Source organism: Phalacrocorax carbo, chromosome 5 (assembly GCF_963921805.1).
Source record: "Phalacrocorax carbo chromosome 5, bPhaCar2.1, whole genome shotgun sequence".
NCBI lineage: Eukaryota > Metazoa > Chordata > Aves > Suliformes > Phalacrocoracidae > Phalacrocorax > Phalacrocorax carbo.
Genome location: NC_087517.1, coordinates 50,305,691 through 50,321,685, shown reverse-complemented (window position 1 = coordinate 50,321,685; position 15,995 = coordinate 50,305,691). Strand labels below are relative to the sequence as shown.

General features: G+C 43.6%; 1 protein-coding gene across 1 annotated transcript; it reads right to left on the bottom strand.

The window, feature by feature from the left end:
* Positions 1–8,736: 8,736 nt before the first annotated feature.
* On the bottom strand, positions 8,737–15,647 carry ELF5 (E74 like ETS transcription factor 5). Its single transcript, XM_009513974.2, is given in 7 exon segments — positions 8,737–8,969; positions 11,361–11,410; positions 14,048–14,160; positions 14,162–14,198; positions 14,200–14,277; positions 15,519–15,592; positions 15,594–15,647. Coding segments are annotated over 7 exon segments (639 nt in total).
* Positions 15,648–15,995: the final 348 nt, after the last annotated feature.

The window sequence follows — 15,995 nt, the reverse complement described above, 5'->3', positions numbered from 1 at the left end:
ACCCCTCTCATGGGATCTGAGCTGGACTTGAATTCCAAATAGAAAAGTGCACAGCTTTGCTGGACTTCCTGTGAAAGTGTGCAAAATACATGAATATTGATGCAAATACGATGGGACTGTTTGGAGATCAGCTAACGTCACTTGCCCCCTTTCATTGCTAGCTTTTGCAGAGGGACTTCTGACTGTATCCATCACTACTTTTTAGTAGCTATAATAATACTGCAACACAGATGAGCTTGCACAATCTCTGTTTTTCCCACATGGTGCATACCTTCATAATCCTCCTCTAACACCTGGTGATTACACTGATAACATTATTAATCCTGTGAGCTCACGGTTGACCTTCCCACATTGTACCTGCAGTGTCCAAGTAGAAATGTCACTCTCTAATGTAATGAGATCCCAGCATTGCATGGAGGGCCCTTACCTACCAGATGTCCTTGTGTGGAGTTCCGTGCATGGGATATTGTCAGTTATCCACACTCCTTACTTATCAGGCATGTTAAGTAATATGTATGGCGTGTGCAGTTCCACATGAGGTATGCATGCAGCAGTATATGTGTAGGGTAAATATCAGGTATATGGCCTGAATTTACTGGCAAAATGTCGTGTGTTCTCCATTCCTGCCCCTCTCTCCCAGACATTCTTGCTGCAGTCAAGAGACAGCAGAGGCCTTTGAGAGTGTCTTTAAAAACAAATGGTGAGTACAAATAGAAGGAGGTAGACTTTCTTGAATAGCCTGTCCTTTCAAAAGAAGGCCACAGGCACAAAAAACACTTGGTACCCTTGTCCAGTTTGGACTCTTGAACTGGACAAGATATATGGTTTGAAGTTTAGCAACTTATTTACTTCTCTCTCTGTAAATACTGGTGCTAGGACACTATCGCCTACTCTGGTGTTTACACTCCAGCCTGCTGACAGTGAAGGTGGACAAGTGTAGCTCAGTCACCTCTTGTTCAGCAGAATCCCACCAAATACCAACCAGACATGGTGGAAGTGGTTTAACAAATGCTCAAGTTGTTCACACAACACAAAAGCAAAAGAAAATAAAGCAACATCCTTGGTTGGAAAAATTACTAGAGAAAGCATCATTGCTGGTGCCCCACATCTCAGGGGCTCTCCAGGTGGCCCCAGACCCTAGTCTGCACTGTTAAGCAGAGCAAGGATGGTGTCATGTACAAGGGGAGTTTATGATCTCTGCCGTGGAAGGAGAAAACACAGGTTATTCAGGAGGCTAAAGTAGGAAGCCTGATAATGAAAGGAACACATAAAACCAAGGTGTTGGTTTTTCAGGCCCAGCAACCCAGCTTAATGAAAATCTTCCATCATCCAGGGAGTTGCCCCAACTAAATCTGACATCACGACAGAGTTCGTCTTACCTTATGGTGGCTCTCTGATACTTAGTTCACTAAGTCTGATCCCAGGTTCCCCTGTCACCAGTAGCAACATTTCTTCTAGGCAGAAAGTTGCAGTGACTCATTTTATCTTCATTCAAGTGACAGGGCTTCCCAAGAAACATCAGCACTTTGATGAAGTCTCCTATGAAATCCAACTCAGTTCTCTTATTCCTCTTGGCTGCAGCCATAGTGTGGCAATGCCTGGGAAACTAGGGTGAACCTTTCACATGACACACTCTGTGAAAGGCATTGGCTTGCTGGGTGAAGAGGCTACAGAAAGATTTACCTACACTGCAAGACTGCTAATTTAGCCTGCTGACATTGTGGCTCTGGCAGTTGATTGCCTTGACTATTCTATGTAGCTCATTCAAGTCCATCCATGCTCTTGTAGGCTACAGCTCACAGTGCACACACAGCCTAAAGAATCTGCAGCATTTCAGTAAAATTACTAGTTGTACTTACTATACCTCCATCCTGGTTACATTTAAATAAACATAGTCCTGACTGACTTTTGGGGCAGGACCTTACCATTTGTAATGATGGATTCTTATCAAGAACAGAATCAAAGTCAGTTGCAGATCCTTCCTCTTCCAAAAAGAGGTCACTACTGTGGGATGTGAGTCTTTGGCTCCAATCCAGCAAAGCACTTGAAACATTTACATGTGCATTCTGTGATGGTGTTCATGTGCCTAAAGATGAACTTCAACTTTGGTGGCTGCTGGACACCAAGTCCTTAACATGCTGTGTAATGTGTAACACCAAGAGCAGCATTAATGTAAATACTGTATTTGAACTTCTCACTTCTAAGATTTTTCAGGCCTTCCTTCTAAATAACAGCGCGGAACTTTATCAATGCTCAAACAACTACATACAGCAGTGATTTTTATATTAAAGTCTGCTTTTGGGTTTTGCAGTCTAGATTGTTTCACAACCACAAAGAATAGGACCTGGGGTTCAACTTCCAAGACCACCAACCCCATTAACATGAGTGACAAATAAGACAGAGTCACAGAATGTGTATTTTTACATTCCACACAGACTGGCAGTGTGCCCAGGTGTCCAAGAAGGCCAACAGTATCCTGGCTTATATCAAGAATAGTGTGTCCAGCAGGAGTAGGGAAGTGATTGCGCCCCTGTACTCAGCACTGGCGAGGCTGCACCTTGAATATTGTGTTCAGTTTTGGGCCCCTCAGTATAAGAAACACATTGAGTTGCTGGAGCATGTCCAGAGAAGGGCAATGAAGCTGGTGAAGGCTATGGAAAACAAATCTTATGAAGAGAGGCTGAGGGAGCTGGGGTTGTTTAGGCTGGAGAAGGGGAAGCTGAGGGGAGACCTTATTGCTCTCTACAACTATCTCAAAGGAGGTTGTAGTGAAGTGGGTGTTGGTCTCTTCTGCCAAGTTACTAGCGATAGAATCAGAGGAAATGGCTTCAAGCTGCATCAGGGGATGTTTAGATTGGATATTAGGAAAAATGTATTTACTGAAAGAGTGGTCAGTCATTGGAACAGGCTGCCCAGAGAGGCGGTGGAGTCACCGTCCCTGAAGGTGTTCAAAAAACATGTAGACATGGTGCTTCAAGACATGGTTTAGGAGGCATGGTAGTGTTGGGTTGACAGTTGGACTTGATGATCATATTGGTCTTTTCTAGACTTAATGATTCAATGATTCCTGCCCTTCTGCTCAACCCAGGGGCCTCATATTGCCTTTCTGTGTGGCTCTGGGGCACTTGAGTGCCTTCCTGTTTGAACCAAGAGCCTCTGTGAGCTTTTCTATTAGATGCACGGTCCTCTGAGTACCTTTCTGTATGGCCCAGGGCCCTCCAGGTTCCTTTTTGTGCAATCCAGGGGCCTCCTCCATGTGATCTTCTGTCTCACGGGTGCCTCTTTATCCCATTCTGTTAAAGAGGGCTCTCAGTGCCTTTCTGTTAAACCAAGGAGCCTCTGAATGCTTCTCTGTGTAAACTTTTAGTGTCTTTGTCCTGAGGGGTCCTTGCATTGCATTTATGTGCTCCCCAGAGGCCTCTGAGTGCCATTTTGTTGAACTGAAGGAGCCTATAGATGCCTTTCTGTTTAGCCCATGTTTTTCTGTGTCATTTCTGTGCTGCCTAGGGGCCTCCAAGTGCCCTTCTGTGCACATCCTTGTCTCTGATTACTTTTGTGAGCAGCACTTTTCAGTCTGTTCTCAGGGTTTATGGGTGCCCTTCATTCTGTCTGGGAGCCTCTGAGTGACTTCATCTGTGCAACAGGGGCCTCTGAAAGCTTTTTTGTTGTTGTTCAGCATGCCTTTCTGTGCACCCAAGGAACTTCCACCTGTGTTTCTGGGTGCAACATGGGTCTCTGAGTACCGTTCTGGTCTACCTGGGGGGCTCCAAGTACTTATGTGCTCATACCTCCCAGGGCCTCCTATTGCCTTACTGTAAAACCCATGGGCCTCCAATAGGAAATGCCATTTTGGACAAGGGATGTTGGAGAGCAGGAAAAGGTGAAATGAGTTGCAGGGTGTCCCTGTACACAACTGTGTGAGCCAACACTGTTTATACAGTGTTTATACTGGGGGACACATCACACTGTCCCCCCACCCCCCAGAATTTTGAGAATCTGAGAAGGAATTACCTCACTCGCAGGGATATTGAGCAATGTTTAGAGAACCAAGGAGAAGGATGGGGCAGAGGACAAGATCAAAGTAGCATCTGGTTATTTTTAACTTGCCTCCAGCAATGGGGGGAGACCCTAGGAAGTGGATGAAAGAAAACGGGAATTATAAGCACAACTGGAAAATCTGAAGACCCAGCTGCACTTGCATAAATTGGAAGCCTAGACACTGGGGGAGACCTTAGAAAGTGAGCTAAAGAAAACAAGGGAATCGTGAGCACAACTGCAAAAATCTGGACACCTGTGTGCCCTAGAAAATGCCTTAGAGAAAACAAGACAATTGCAAGCAAAACTGGAAAGTTTGAAGAGGCAATTGAGCTTGGATAAAATGGAAGCCCAGGTAGAGCAGGACATGCTGGAAATCAAAGCACATGCAGTCAGGAAGTTCCCTAATTTCCCCACCTCTAGTGTCTGTACTGGGCAATGGAGTGGTAGGGGTCATGTACTTACTTAGTGCAGTGAATATTAGGATGGAGTCAGCTGGGGTTCCTCTACCAAGCAATGGACCTAAGGATCCATAGAGGACAAAAATGGTAGAGTGATCCCTGCACGCCCTTTGGTTGTTAACAAAGCAAAAGGACATCCTAGTGTGCTGCTGCACACAATATCAGTGTATAATGTAGCAGACTTATCAGCAGTTCAGACTGCAAGAAGCTGACACTGGCAGTGGCAGCAGCAGTTGTTGCCACTTGCTGAGAGGACTGCAAGGCCTGGGAGGTCCCTGGGATACTCTGAGGTGGTTTCTGGGCCCCAAGCACCCTTGGACTGTGTGTGTAAGGACCAGATGGCAGGCAACAGGTCCAGGGAGAGAGGCAGGTGAGATTTGGTCAGTGCCAGTGGTCCTCATGGACCATTCAAAACATGGGAAGCTGCATGTAACTGGACCTTAGGAAGAGCCAGCAGCTAGGATCGCCACGAGGATGGCATGGCATTGGCAGTTTGCATAGAAGGCCATGTGAGCAGGGCAGCGCACTCTGCCAGTTGCCAAGCTGCTGCCTTTCTTTACTCACCTGCAAGTTTATGCTGCAGCTCTGATGGTCACTCCACCCCACTGGTAGCTGTGCAAGCCTACCTGGAAGCTTGAAGTCTCCAAGGAATAAAAATTAGAAGGATAACATCTTTCAGAAGAACTACCATTCTATAAGTGCGATATTTTTTGGGAGGACTACAAGGATACTGTGACCTGCCAAAAGAAAATGGTGTCAGCCTGCCACAACTGCAAGGCTGCACCCCCCACCCTGCCCAAAACTGGTTGCATCCAAGCAGCACAGGCAAAGATTGTCTAGATAATTAGAGAGTGATAGAGGCTGGCCTTGTTCCTTGATGGGTCCTGGAGAATGACATTGATTGCTGATTCTTAAATAAGGATGCCCCCCACCAGGCCAGCTTGCAGCCCTCATGCCTGACATTGGCACACTCCCTCAGCTAAGTGGAACCAAAGCTGGACTATGGCACGCTCATTTAGGGCTAGCTAATTCGTTCTTCAGCATTGCTACTGCTAAAGAATCACAGGAGCAACTGGTATTCGCATGGGACTGTCGGCAATGGTTCTACCCCAGAGGTATCTACACAGCCCTGCAATTTGCCGTGGCTGTGTCGTGGTTTAGCGGCAGCTCAGCCCCACACAGCCGCTCGCTCACTCCCCACCGGTAGATGGGGGAGAGAATCAGAAGGGTAACGCTCGTGGGTTGGGATAAGAACAGTTTAATACTTAAAAGAAACAACAACAGAAATGCAATGTAAAGGAGAACAACGAGAGGCGCAAAGCTCCGGGGGAGGGGGGAAGGGAGAGGGAGAACGAACCGCCGGAACAAACCGCACGCGACGCAGCCACCCGACGCTGCGCCGCTTCCGCGCTGCCACTGCCGCCCCTCAATACACTGGTCATGGTGTCACGTGGTATGGAATGAACCTGCCATTGGCCAGTCGGGGTCAGCCGCCCCCACCATGGCCCCGCCCCTCCAACCCCCACCCCACCCCCCCGCCACGCGGCAGAGCGCGGGAAGCTGGAAAGGTAGCCGACCCCCACAGTGAGGAGAATTCACCCCTTCTCAGCCAAAACCAGCACAGGCTGGTAGCCCAACATTTGGAAGACTGCAGTATTCCCCCATATCGTAAATTGTGGGAGAATCCACTCTGTGGAAAATGATATGATCACTGGTCCCCGTAGAGATCCTGGCCCAAGGGTTAGAATTTGGAGCACTGTGCTAATATTCCCAAATATGCTCTGCAAAGTTTGATTCACAGAAAATGGTGACTTCAGTTTGTTTTGCAGAATGTGGCTATTGATGCCCTACTAGCCAAGTGTCACAGCTGCACTAGCCCAAAGCAATGTCTGCCAATGATCTGTAGAGTATGCTCAAGTTTGAAGGCCCACCTGTCCAGCATACAATGGACTCCTGGATGGGAACTAAAGGGCCCACCAGTGTAGTCTGGCTGCCTAGATTCTTCCAAGTGTCCTCTGGCACCGTCCACCATCCTCATCTTCTCTGTGGGATCTGGGCTTCAAGCACCTTTCAGTGTGCTCCAGCAGTTTCTGAGTATGTTTGGTGCTAGCAGAGTATTGTGGGCTTTCTGTGCAGCCCAGGGTTCCCCAAATCCCTTTTTCCGTAGCATCAGTTTCCTTTCTGTGCTCTGTGTGGTCATTTAAATATCCTCTGGGGCAGTTCTGTGTCCTCCAAGTGCATATCTCTGTGCTCCAGGGGCCTCTGAGTGCCTGTCAGTACTGTCAAAGCACTGCTGAGTGCTTTTCAGTGCACTGCAGGTTCCCCTTTCAGAGCAGTCCAGTCCCACTGGAGCCCTTTTTTGTGTGACCTGTGCCTCTGAGGGTCTTTGTGTGCAGCTCCGGGGACAATAAGTACAGACTGTCATAGTCCAAGAGTGCCTCCAAGTGTGTTTCTAGGGAATGTAGGACCTCCTTTCAGTGCAGTCTAGAGGATGTGGCAGGTGCTTTTCAGGACTGTCAAAAGGTTGCCAGTGCCATCGTATGCTATCCAGGGTCATCCAGGTGTCTGCTGGAAGAGCTCTGTATCCTCCAGGTGCCTTTCGGGGGGTGAGGAGGACACCAATTGCCTGTCAGTACAGCCAAAGCACTGCCAGGTCTCTTTCTTTGACTTTCAGCATCCTCTGTGTGCCTTTTTGTGCAGTCCAGGTTCTCTGGGTGCCTTTTGGAACAGTGCAGGGTCACCCAGGTGCCTTGTCATGTAGGCAGCAACCTCTGAATGAATTTTGCTTGTGTCAAAGGCTCTTCAGTTGCTCTTTGGTGGCTTTTCAGAGCTGCAGAGTGCCATCCTGTACTTCTGGGGTCCTCAAGTGTCCTCCAGAGCAGCTCTGCAGTCTCCAAATGCCTTTTGGAGTGCTCCAGGGGCCTCTGAGTGCTTCTTGGTGCTAACGAAGTGTTGCTGGGTGCATTTCAGTGTCTTTCAGGCCCTTTCAGGCCCTGCAGGCCTTTCAGTGTAGCCTGTGGTCTCTCAGTGCCTTTCTCTCCAGTTCAGCAGCCTCTGAGTGAATTTCAGTGCAGTTTAGGTTCACCAGGAGCCTTTTGGAGCAGTCCAGGATCCAATGGTAGCCTTTTTTGTAGCCTGCAAGCTCCCGAGTGCATTTTGCTGGTGTCAGTGGGCCACTGATTACTTTCTGGATGCTGTTCTGTGCTGCCTATATTCCTCCTAGTGTCTTTGTGTATCCAGGCTCCTCTGAGCAGCTTACAGGTTGGTTTGGTATCCTCTGACTGCCTTCTGGCAGTTGTCACTATGGGCTACTGCCTTCTTGAGGCACAGACCATTCTGTGAGCCTATGCTAAGCCTGGGGAAAAATTAGAACAGCTACTGCAAGTGTGGGACCAAGGAGGGGACTGGGTACAACCGATGCATCTTAGAGCAATTTCCCACTATCTGATGGTGACTTAATGGTTACAAGGAACACAGACAAATGGAAATGTGATTCTCATTGAGAGAATGCTCTGGGACACATGGGGCCCTGGTGATGTTTGGCCACAACATTGCTGCCAAAGAATACTGAGTACTACTACAACCCTTATACCTGGGCAGTTCCTTGTGGGAGCCATAGGTGGAGGCTGTTTTGTTGCTGGGCCCTGGTGAGGGACTGGGTTAAGTAACAGAGCAAGCACAAATCACCAGTGTTGATGAGACTGTGAATAGGCTGCTAAAGGAACATGAGTGCTAGCAACATATCGCAGTACTTGGACCTTCTGTGTGGGAAGACAGGTTATTTTTTCTCTATTGAAGTTGGGCTTTGAGTAAGTTGTGGGGGTATGGATAAGACGGATGTTAGCAGTTTGGGTTATGGATAGTGCCCTGTTGATCTTGGTGTATTGTTAGACTCTGTTTTTTCATTAAGGTTAGCTTCAGGGTTAGGGCATAGTAGGTTTATTTTTCACAGTGGCATTTAGTGTTATGGTAAAGGTAAGAGCCATTAGGTTTAGGTTTACAGGGGGATTAAGGTTTCTGTTGGAGCCATGAGATTTATGTTTAGCCTTTTAGTTAGTGCCCATTACAGCTAACATTAGGGATATTATGGTTGGGGATAGCAAAGATCTATAGTTAGAGGTTTTTTCCCCTCCTCTTTCCCTGAGATATCGCTGATGGGCCAGAAAGCACAATAAGCAGACACCCCGCCACCCCCGCTTGAGTTTTCAGGTAGTTATGAAAAACGGATGCTGAGATAGAATCAACTAAATGAAGGGTCCTGCTGCCTGTCAAGCCACTGGAGAGTTCTGCTCAATTTTTCATACGTCGTTCTGTCATTTTACTTCCTTTGTCCCCACATCTTTGTCAGAGCTTCTGATCTAACAATCAAAAAAATGCCTTTTCCCCTGTTTTCTGAGTCCAGGGTGGTATTACTTTCTTCAGAAGAAAGGGGCAGGTCTCTTATACCTTTCTGCAAATAAGAATTCTGCAGGTCTTGAAGAGAAAGAATGCAGCTATTTAGTAGATATTTTCTTACTTCTGCCAAAGTTCTAAGGCAGAATTACATTTACAGTACATTTTTGTTATTGGGTTAACCTTACAAACCAGTTGCATTTATCTCAAATTAATTTTCAAAATTATAACGCATTGCCTCTCTATAACTGCTTCAAATTACTTGTTCCAGAAAAAAATACATCAGGGTCATGGAAGCAGCTCAGATGCTAGCATCTAGTGAATTTTATTGTATAGCAAACTTTATGCCATTCATAGCTTCAGTTGCACTGATCATCAGTTACTTCAACACGGTATTTAACTTCATGTTCTAAAAGCAATTTTCAAGTTCATTTAAATTTTTGTAAGCAAAAGATTGTAACAAACATTGCCTTGTTTGAAAAAATGAGACAATAATATGAGGACTTCCAAAGCCTATTTCCCAGATTGCTAGACTCTTCTCTGTTATTTCAACTCAGTTCAAACGTAATTTTGAGCATCAGATGTGCTCTAAATAATAGGAATCTATTAAAAAAGCTGGTAGAGCTGTTATATGCAGCTATTGCCTTAACTTCAGATTAGTTACTAGCTAATCAAGGTGCTGGGTGCTAAATGAATGTTCAATCCCAAGACCGGCCACAAGCATTTCAAAAAATCATGGGTCAGACCCCCACCAAGTCCTGAGAGCTACATAAGCATAGTGACTTCTGATGTTTCTTATTTGCTTTTCTGCATTTAGAGCCTTTAGGTTATTTTAACTTATGTTATTTCCAGTACCTCTGCCATTAAGATAGCTACAAGCAGTGTAAATAGGCAAAGAGAGAAGGAAATGTGACTTTAAGAAAAAGAACAATCACCTCAAGTTTCATGATAAAATCATGAGAGCTGGCAGTACTTAAAAGGCAAACCTCAGTGAAATTTTATTTGTTTGTACTAGCAAAACTGCCTTAGTAGACACCATGCTAAGTGACTAATACTTCAGCAGTGTCTGTCTCAATATTCTGGTGGTGCACAGAGCAATTAGAAGAGGCTAATGAATGACTGCAACTGGAAGGATTATCAAAGTCTCCTAACAATACTCATCTGCAGTCAGAGTCACAGCCTGGTTTGGGTTGGAAGGGACCTTTAAAGGTCATCTACTCCCCCCACCCTCCCTGCAGTGAGCAGAAACATCTTCAACTAGATCAGGTTGCTCAGAGACCCATCCAACCTGACCTTGAACGCTTCCTGGGATGAGGCATCTACCACCTCTCTGGGCAACCTGTTCCTGTGTTTTGCCACTCTAGTGGCTACAAAAGAATTGTATCTGCTTGGTACACACCTACTGTGATGGTTAATCATTGAGGTCCTGTGAGACCTCACAAAGTGAAGACTCACAACGCCATTTCACTAGATAGTGGGCTAAACCCGACAAAAATAGGAGAACTTCTATGAAGATGGGCTGCAGTTTTATATTCTTATATCCCATTTTGGTTTTCTTTCTAAGAGCTCAACTCCAAGAGTTTATTTGGCTCCATGTGAAACCATGATATTCATAAAAAAATGGAAGCAAGATGTCTATGTCCATGCAGGGCTGTCTGAAGGACTTATGCTTTCAGATATGATGGTTTCATACCATATTCAGACCCCAAAAGAGCATAAGGTAGAATTGGTAAGATAGTATTCTGGAATACAGGTTGTTTTTTTGTTTCTGACTGCTTCTTTCTTGTCAACGAGTTAGTTGCATCTTCTTTTATTGGCTGGAAGGGTTGACCATTATCCCACGTTGCCTAAATCCTAATGTGGAATGCAGGAATCCAGCCAGAAGCACTAATAGTCCAGAGCTGATTGACAGTTATTAGACTATTAGAGCTGGTTTTGGCCAGAAGTGAGTGATTACAGACTATTCTGATTGTGCTTAGACATAGTCAGGCACCTGATATTTTGCTAACATTACCTATTTTGCCTCCACAGAAGATAAATGGCAAGCTACACTCCTTCCAGGATCAACAAGATCTGTATTTCTGACTGTATGTTAGTCCACCACCTATATAACCTCCTGCAAAAACTGAAAGTATTCTCGAGGAAATGAAGGTGTAGTTCTACCCTTTTGAAATCTATGCACATAAGAACAGCTTTGCTCTGCTCAATGCTTGCCTTGCAGTTTCAGTGAATGTACAAAGGCTCCTGGGATCCTGGTTCTCTTCAAAATACCAATTCAGAAATTTTGGGATATCTGCTGTTCTTTACTTCTCTGCATACTGCAGTTATTTCAGGAAAAGCATGTAAGGAAGTAAATGGCCTGGATTTTTTTTCATTTTTAGGAATTTCTTGAATGGCTAAACATTGCTAATCTTTGAATACAGTGTGTTTCCTGTTGAATGGAGCTTATTATGTACAAAGAAGTTTACTTACAGTCCTTAAGGCATGTCTTTGTTTCTTCTGCATCAGTAAAAAACGAAATCCATAAAAGGGAAAACCATAACCCAGTGTTCAGTCCTTCTGCTCACAGAATAAATTCTGAACTGAAATTTAAAGACGAGTCCTCCTAGCGTTTTGCATCATTGCTTGTGACTGTAGCTCAGAAAGATGTTGTAGAAAAAGCAGATTATAAAACCATGAAAAAAAATTTCAACTTATCTGCTACTAAAATGATTTCTCCCTCCCACTACTCTGACCATGCCTGTGGTTTTGTTTTCTTTTTCCTTACCTTTTGCATCGTGTCTGTATGTCTGTATTGGCATGATTCATGTGAACTAAGTTTCCTTTCTCTCTAGTCCCTTTGCACTTGGTTTTTGCTGTCATATATATCATATTTTCTCTCCCTTTCATTATACTTAGATTAGTTCTTTCTCACTCAGCCCAGTGTCCCTATAAAACTACTTCTGCAGTATTGCCTCCCTCCTTCCCCCAAGTAAAAATCATGTCTCATGCTGAAAATCAGATCTTCACAGGGGTGGAACTTGTCTGCCTTAGTAGGACAGTATCACCTTTGTGAGTCATTACATTCACAACACATAAATAAACGCATTGCACATACAAATCTATATTCAAGGAACTTAATTCATGTGGTGAGTCTGGCATGCAAAATTGGGAAAAGCTAGAATTAAAATGTTCATGCAGACATAGTTTGGTTCATTGTTTAAGTATGTAGTGGCAAGGTCTTGCATTACTGGCCCAGTTACTGTCTTTTCTCACAGGCCTTATGCCATTTGTAAAGGTAGATCTGTTGTATTTCTTTTACTGCCAAGTGTTCAAACTCTGCACTGACTATAAAAAGTTAATTTTCTTAATGAGCTTTCCTTCCTGGCTTTGTATTCTGTAATTCCCTTGCTAACATCCTTATCGCCTGCATTTAATAATCTTCTGAATGGCCTGGTTGTGGTGGAAGACAGAGATAGCTGTCAGTCTCACAGGAGAGCAGTGCAACCTAAAACACAAGGTTGTTTTTTAATTCCAGCATTCTCTAATCTTTTTCATCTCTCCCAGTCTTACCTGTACTATTGACAACCGTCTCAGTCACTGCACAACCCTACTTCATTTTGATAAGCCTTAGCCACATATTTTCTTATGCACTGCCTTGTCTCCGGTCTTCTCAGTCTCTCAATACTCCTGGTCCTTTCAGCTTCAGCCTGGCGCCACCCCCATGTTCAACATGTACCCAGGTCACCCTCCACTGCTGCCTTCGTCCCATTCTGGTCCCTGTGCCTCACCAGCCACTCTCCATGCTGGGCAGCTGCGAGGTGGGTAGGGGACCAGCATGGGATAGCGTAAGGTCCAGCAGATTGTGACCCAGCAACTGCTCACCACTGGGAGCTGTTGGCAGTGTCGTCTCCCACAGAGCCCTCCAGGATCCATGCCTAAGCTTTTCTTCCTTTCCTAGGAGTCCTATGGCTGCAGTTTGGTCAAATACTCTGCTAAGCCAGAGAAAGCTTGAGCCATTGAGGGCTCCAAGAAGCTAAAATGCTCCTCAGTTTCTTATTACTATGGCATAGAATCATGGAATCATATAATAACGGGTTGGAAGATATTTCAAAAATCACGTTGTCCAAACTTGCTTGGCAAAAACATGGTCTAGGTAAGAAGGCCCAGCACCCTGTCTAGTTAAATCTTAAAAGTGTCCAGTGTTGGGGCACCCACTGCTTCCAGGGGAAGATTACTCCAGTGGCCGATTGTTCTCATTGTGAAAAACTCTCCACTTGTCTCTGACTGGAATCTCACCAGGAATAACCTCTACCCATTGTTGGCCCTGTCTCTTCCATGTGACTCCTCATAAAAAGGGAAATTAACTTATGAATTTCCCTGCTTAGGGAAACTCTTTTGCTCGTATCATCACAATGGATCCTGGTAGAATATTGCTAGCTGGTATACACACTAATCTTTGGGAAGTAGTGAATATAGAGAAAGAGTATCTGCAGCAGACATTTCACTTTTATTTCACTTAGAAAAAACTTTGAATAACTTAGGTTTTGAGCCTAAATTCATTTAGCAGTAATAAATCTTCCAAGACAAGGTTGAAAATGGTACATTGAAATTGTTTGCTTTCAAGACAATCATTAAACCTGCTACTAATGAGGTGACTTACCAGTGAGTAGTGGATTAATATAATATTTAAAATTTTTAATAAAATAAATAGTAAATAAGAAATAACAATGTAATAAAATAAAATATAAATATAAAATAATAAAAAGTCCTTGCTTAATTTTTAAGAAGCAGAGAAACCTTCACTACTTTGTGTTACAGTAATAACAGTGTATTATGTCTTTCTATATCCAGGCAGGATGTAAAGCTCCTTTGGATTACGCAGTTTCACCATTTTCAGTAGAATGGCCAAGGAGAGAGTAGTGCTGGGGTCTGCTTGGATATTTGACTGGCTCACAGTGATGAACCTTGTCTGTTTGCAATTTTGAGTCCCAAAGTTGCATTGAGCATGTCTTCTGCCTGCCATATTTCTGTGTACTCCTCAACGCCCTATCTAAGCGACCTCTCTATTTTGCCTTTTTTTCCATGTTTGAGACTATGGATCCCACATTCACTGTTAGTGTGAAATTCACACAAAAACGCAGTTCTTTTTGTTTTGTCTTTGATTTCTGGAACACTAAGAGTGCATCCTGAAATTCCGTAAGATGTAATGCAAGTATTTACCAGAAGGGTCTGCAGCATCTAGGGACTCTTCCTGTGTTATGTTGCACAAGTGTAAGCTGTTGATATTTGTTAAAGTGGGAAAAGGAAATGCAGTTGGTATTTAGTTTGGTCACAGCAAAACTGCAACCATTCACAGACATTGTACTTACTCTAGCATTCTGGATGGATGTCCAGAAAGAATAATAATCTGCAACATGTTTGACAAGAAAGAGGAACATTGCAATGCAAATCTCATGGTGGAGTTCATTTTAATAAGCTTATTTCAAGCAAAACTAATCCTTCTTCTTTCTTCTGTTATGACTGCAGTCTTCCTTCCTGATTCCTCTAGAACATATCAAGCCCTGCCTTTTGCATTTTTTCTGTTTGCTATTGTCACAGCCTTTTGTATTTCAAATATTCATCTTGTGTCAGTAATTTCAAGATAAAGTGCTTACATGTGAAAAGAAAAAAAGAAAATGTGCCTCTTAAAATAACAATTTAAAAAATGCAAAAAGATCTGACTTGATTCATGTCCTTTAGCTAAGGTGACACTGCTGAAATGCATCTCCTGCCTTGCAGGGGATGTGGTTTTGTCAGTGGTGACAAGTCTAGCTGTGGAAGTCAGTAAGTCTCAGGTAGGTTCAGGAATGCTGGACAAATAAAAGACAGTTGTCCAGCTTTTCCTGTGATGCACTGATTTCTGCATGGCATATACGGGCAAGCCAACGTAGTATGTGTGCTTAAAATGGGGGGAAATAGTGCTATAAGCCATGGCAAACTTTACGGTCTGTTTGTGTGTAGCCCAGTGATAATACAGGGCAGGCAGATAATCCCTATATAATTTGGTCCACCTTTTTGTCAGTTGGATAAGTTACATTTCATTTAGGCAAAATGTTTTAATTTTTGGACCTAGAATTTCTGGGAATTTTCTGTATTATTTTCCTTTTTTCACCCAGTGTTTGAAAACAAAGAAGAGAAATGAAAATCACTCAATGTTTTTAGTAACAGAGTTCTTAACTTCCTCCACTTTGTATTTAAAAAAAAAAAATATGCCCTCCCCAAATGTGAATCCTGATATATTCCAATGGCCAGAAAAATAAAACATCAAAAAGACTACTGTGGGAAAATAAAAGCAAACTAACCCTGTAGTTTTCTCATAGGAACATAGCTGTGGCTGCACTGTGCTAGACTAAAGTCCCTCTAAACAGGGTCCTACCTCTACAGCTGCTAGTTGTTTCTCCTCTTCCTGTACAACTTTGTTTTGCATGGCTGCTGATATTCTTGAAAAGGTCAGTAAGGCTAGAAAAATAGAATGCATACAATAGAAGGCTCAGCAGCAGGTTTATAATCCATAGACTGTTTGCTGCTTGATTAGTCTGGAATGGATTAAATTCAAATCACCCTTGAGTTTGACACTGTACAGGTTTTTTTCTATTGGAGTCTATCTACCTACATTTCTGATGATCCAAGGTGGTATAGTCATCTCCAGTTGTTCCATATAATACTGTCCAAGCCACAAGAGGAATCGCAAATCATTGTGGTTGACAGAAACGTGCTCTGAGTTACTGACTCCGGCATCACCTTAAGATACTAATATGTTAGTTGAAGATGAAAAGAGAATGTTAAGGACCAAAGTTATAAGGCTACATGCATTATTCCCTTGCTGTTTATGTACTGTGAGGTACTATTGCCCACCGTCAACTAAATTTCAGATGAAGCTAATGTTGTTCTTATGAAAACTGCAGTGAAGGAAGAAACTGAGAATTTCAGCAAAAATGCAGCTGATGAACATACCATAAGTAAATTTACAGTAAAAATTATTGCAATGAGACATTCCTAGGAAACTAATACTTCAATTTATATATATAAAAATAAAAGTGAGACTAAGCCATAAAATAATTAGAAATACATAGTTGAGATTAACTT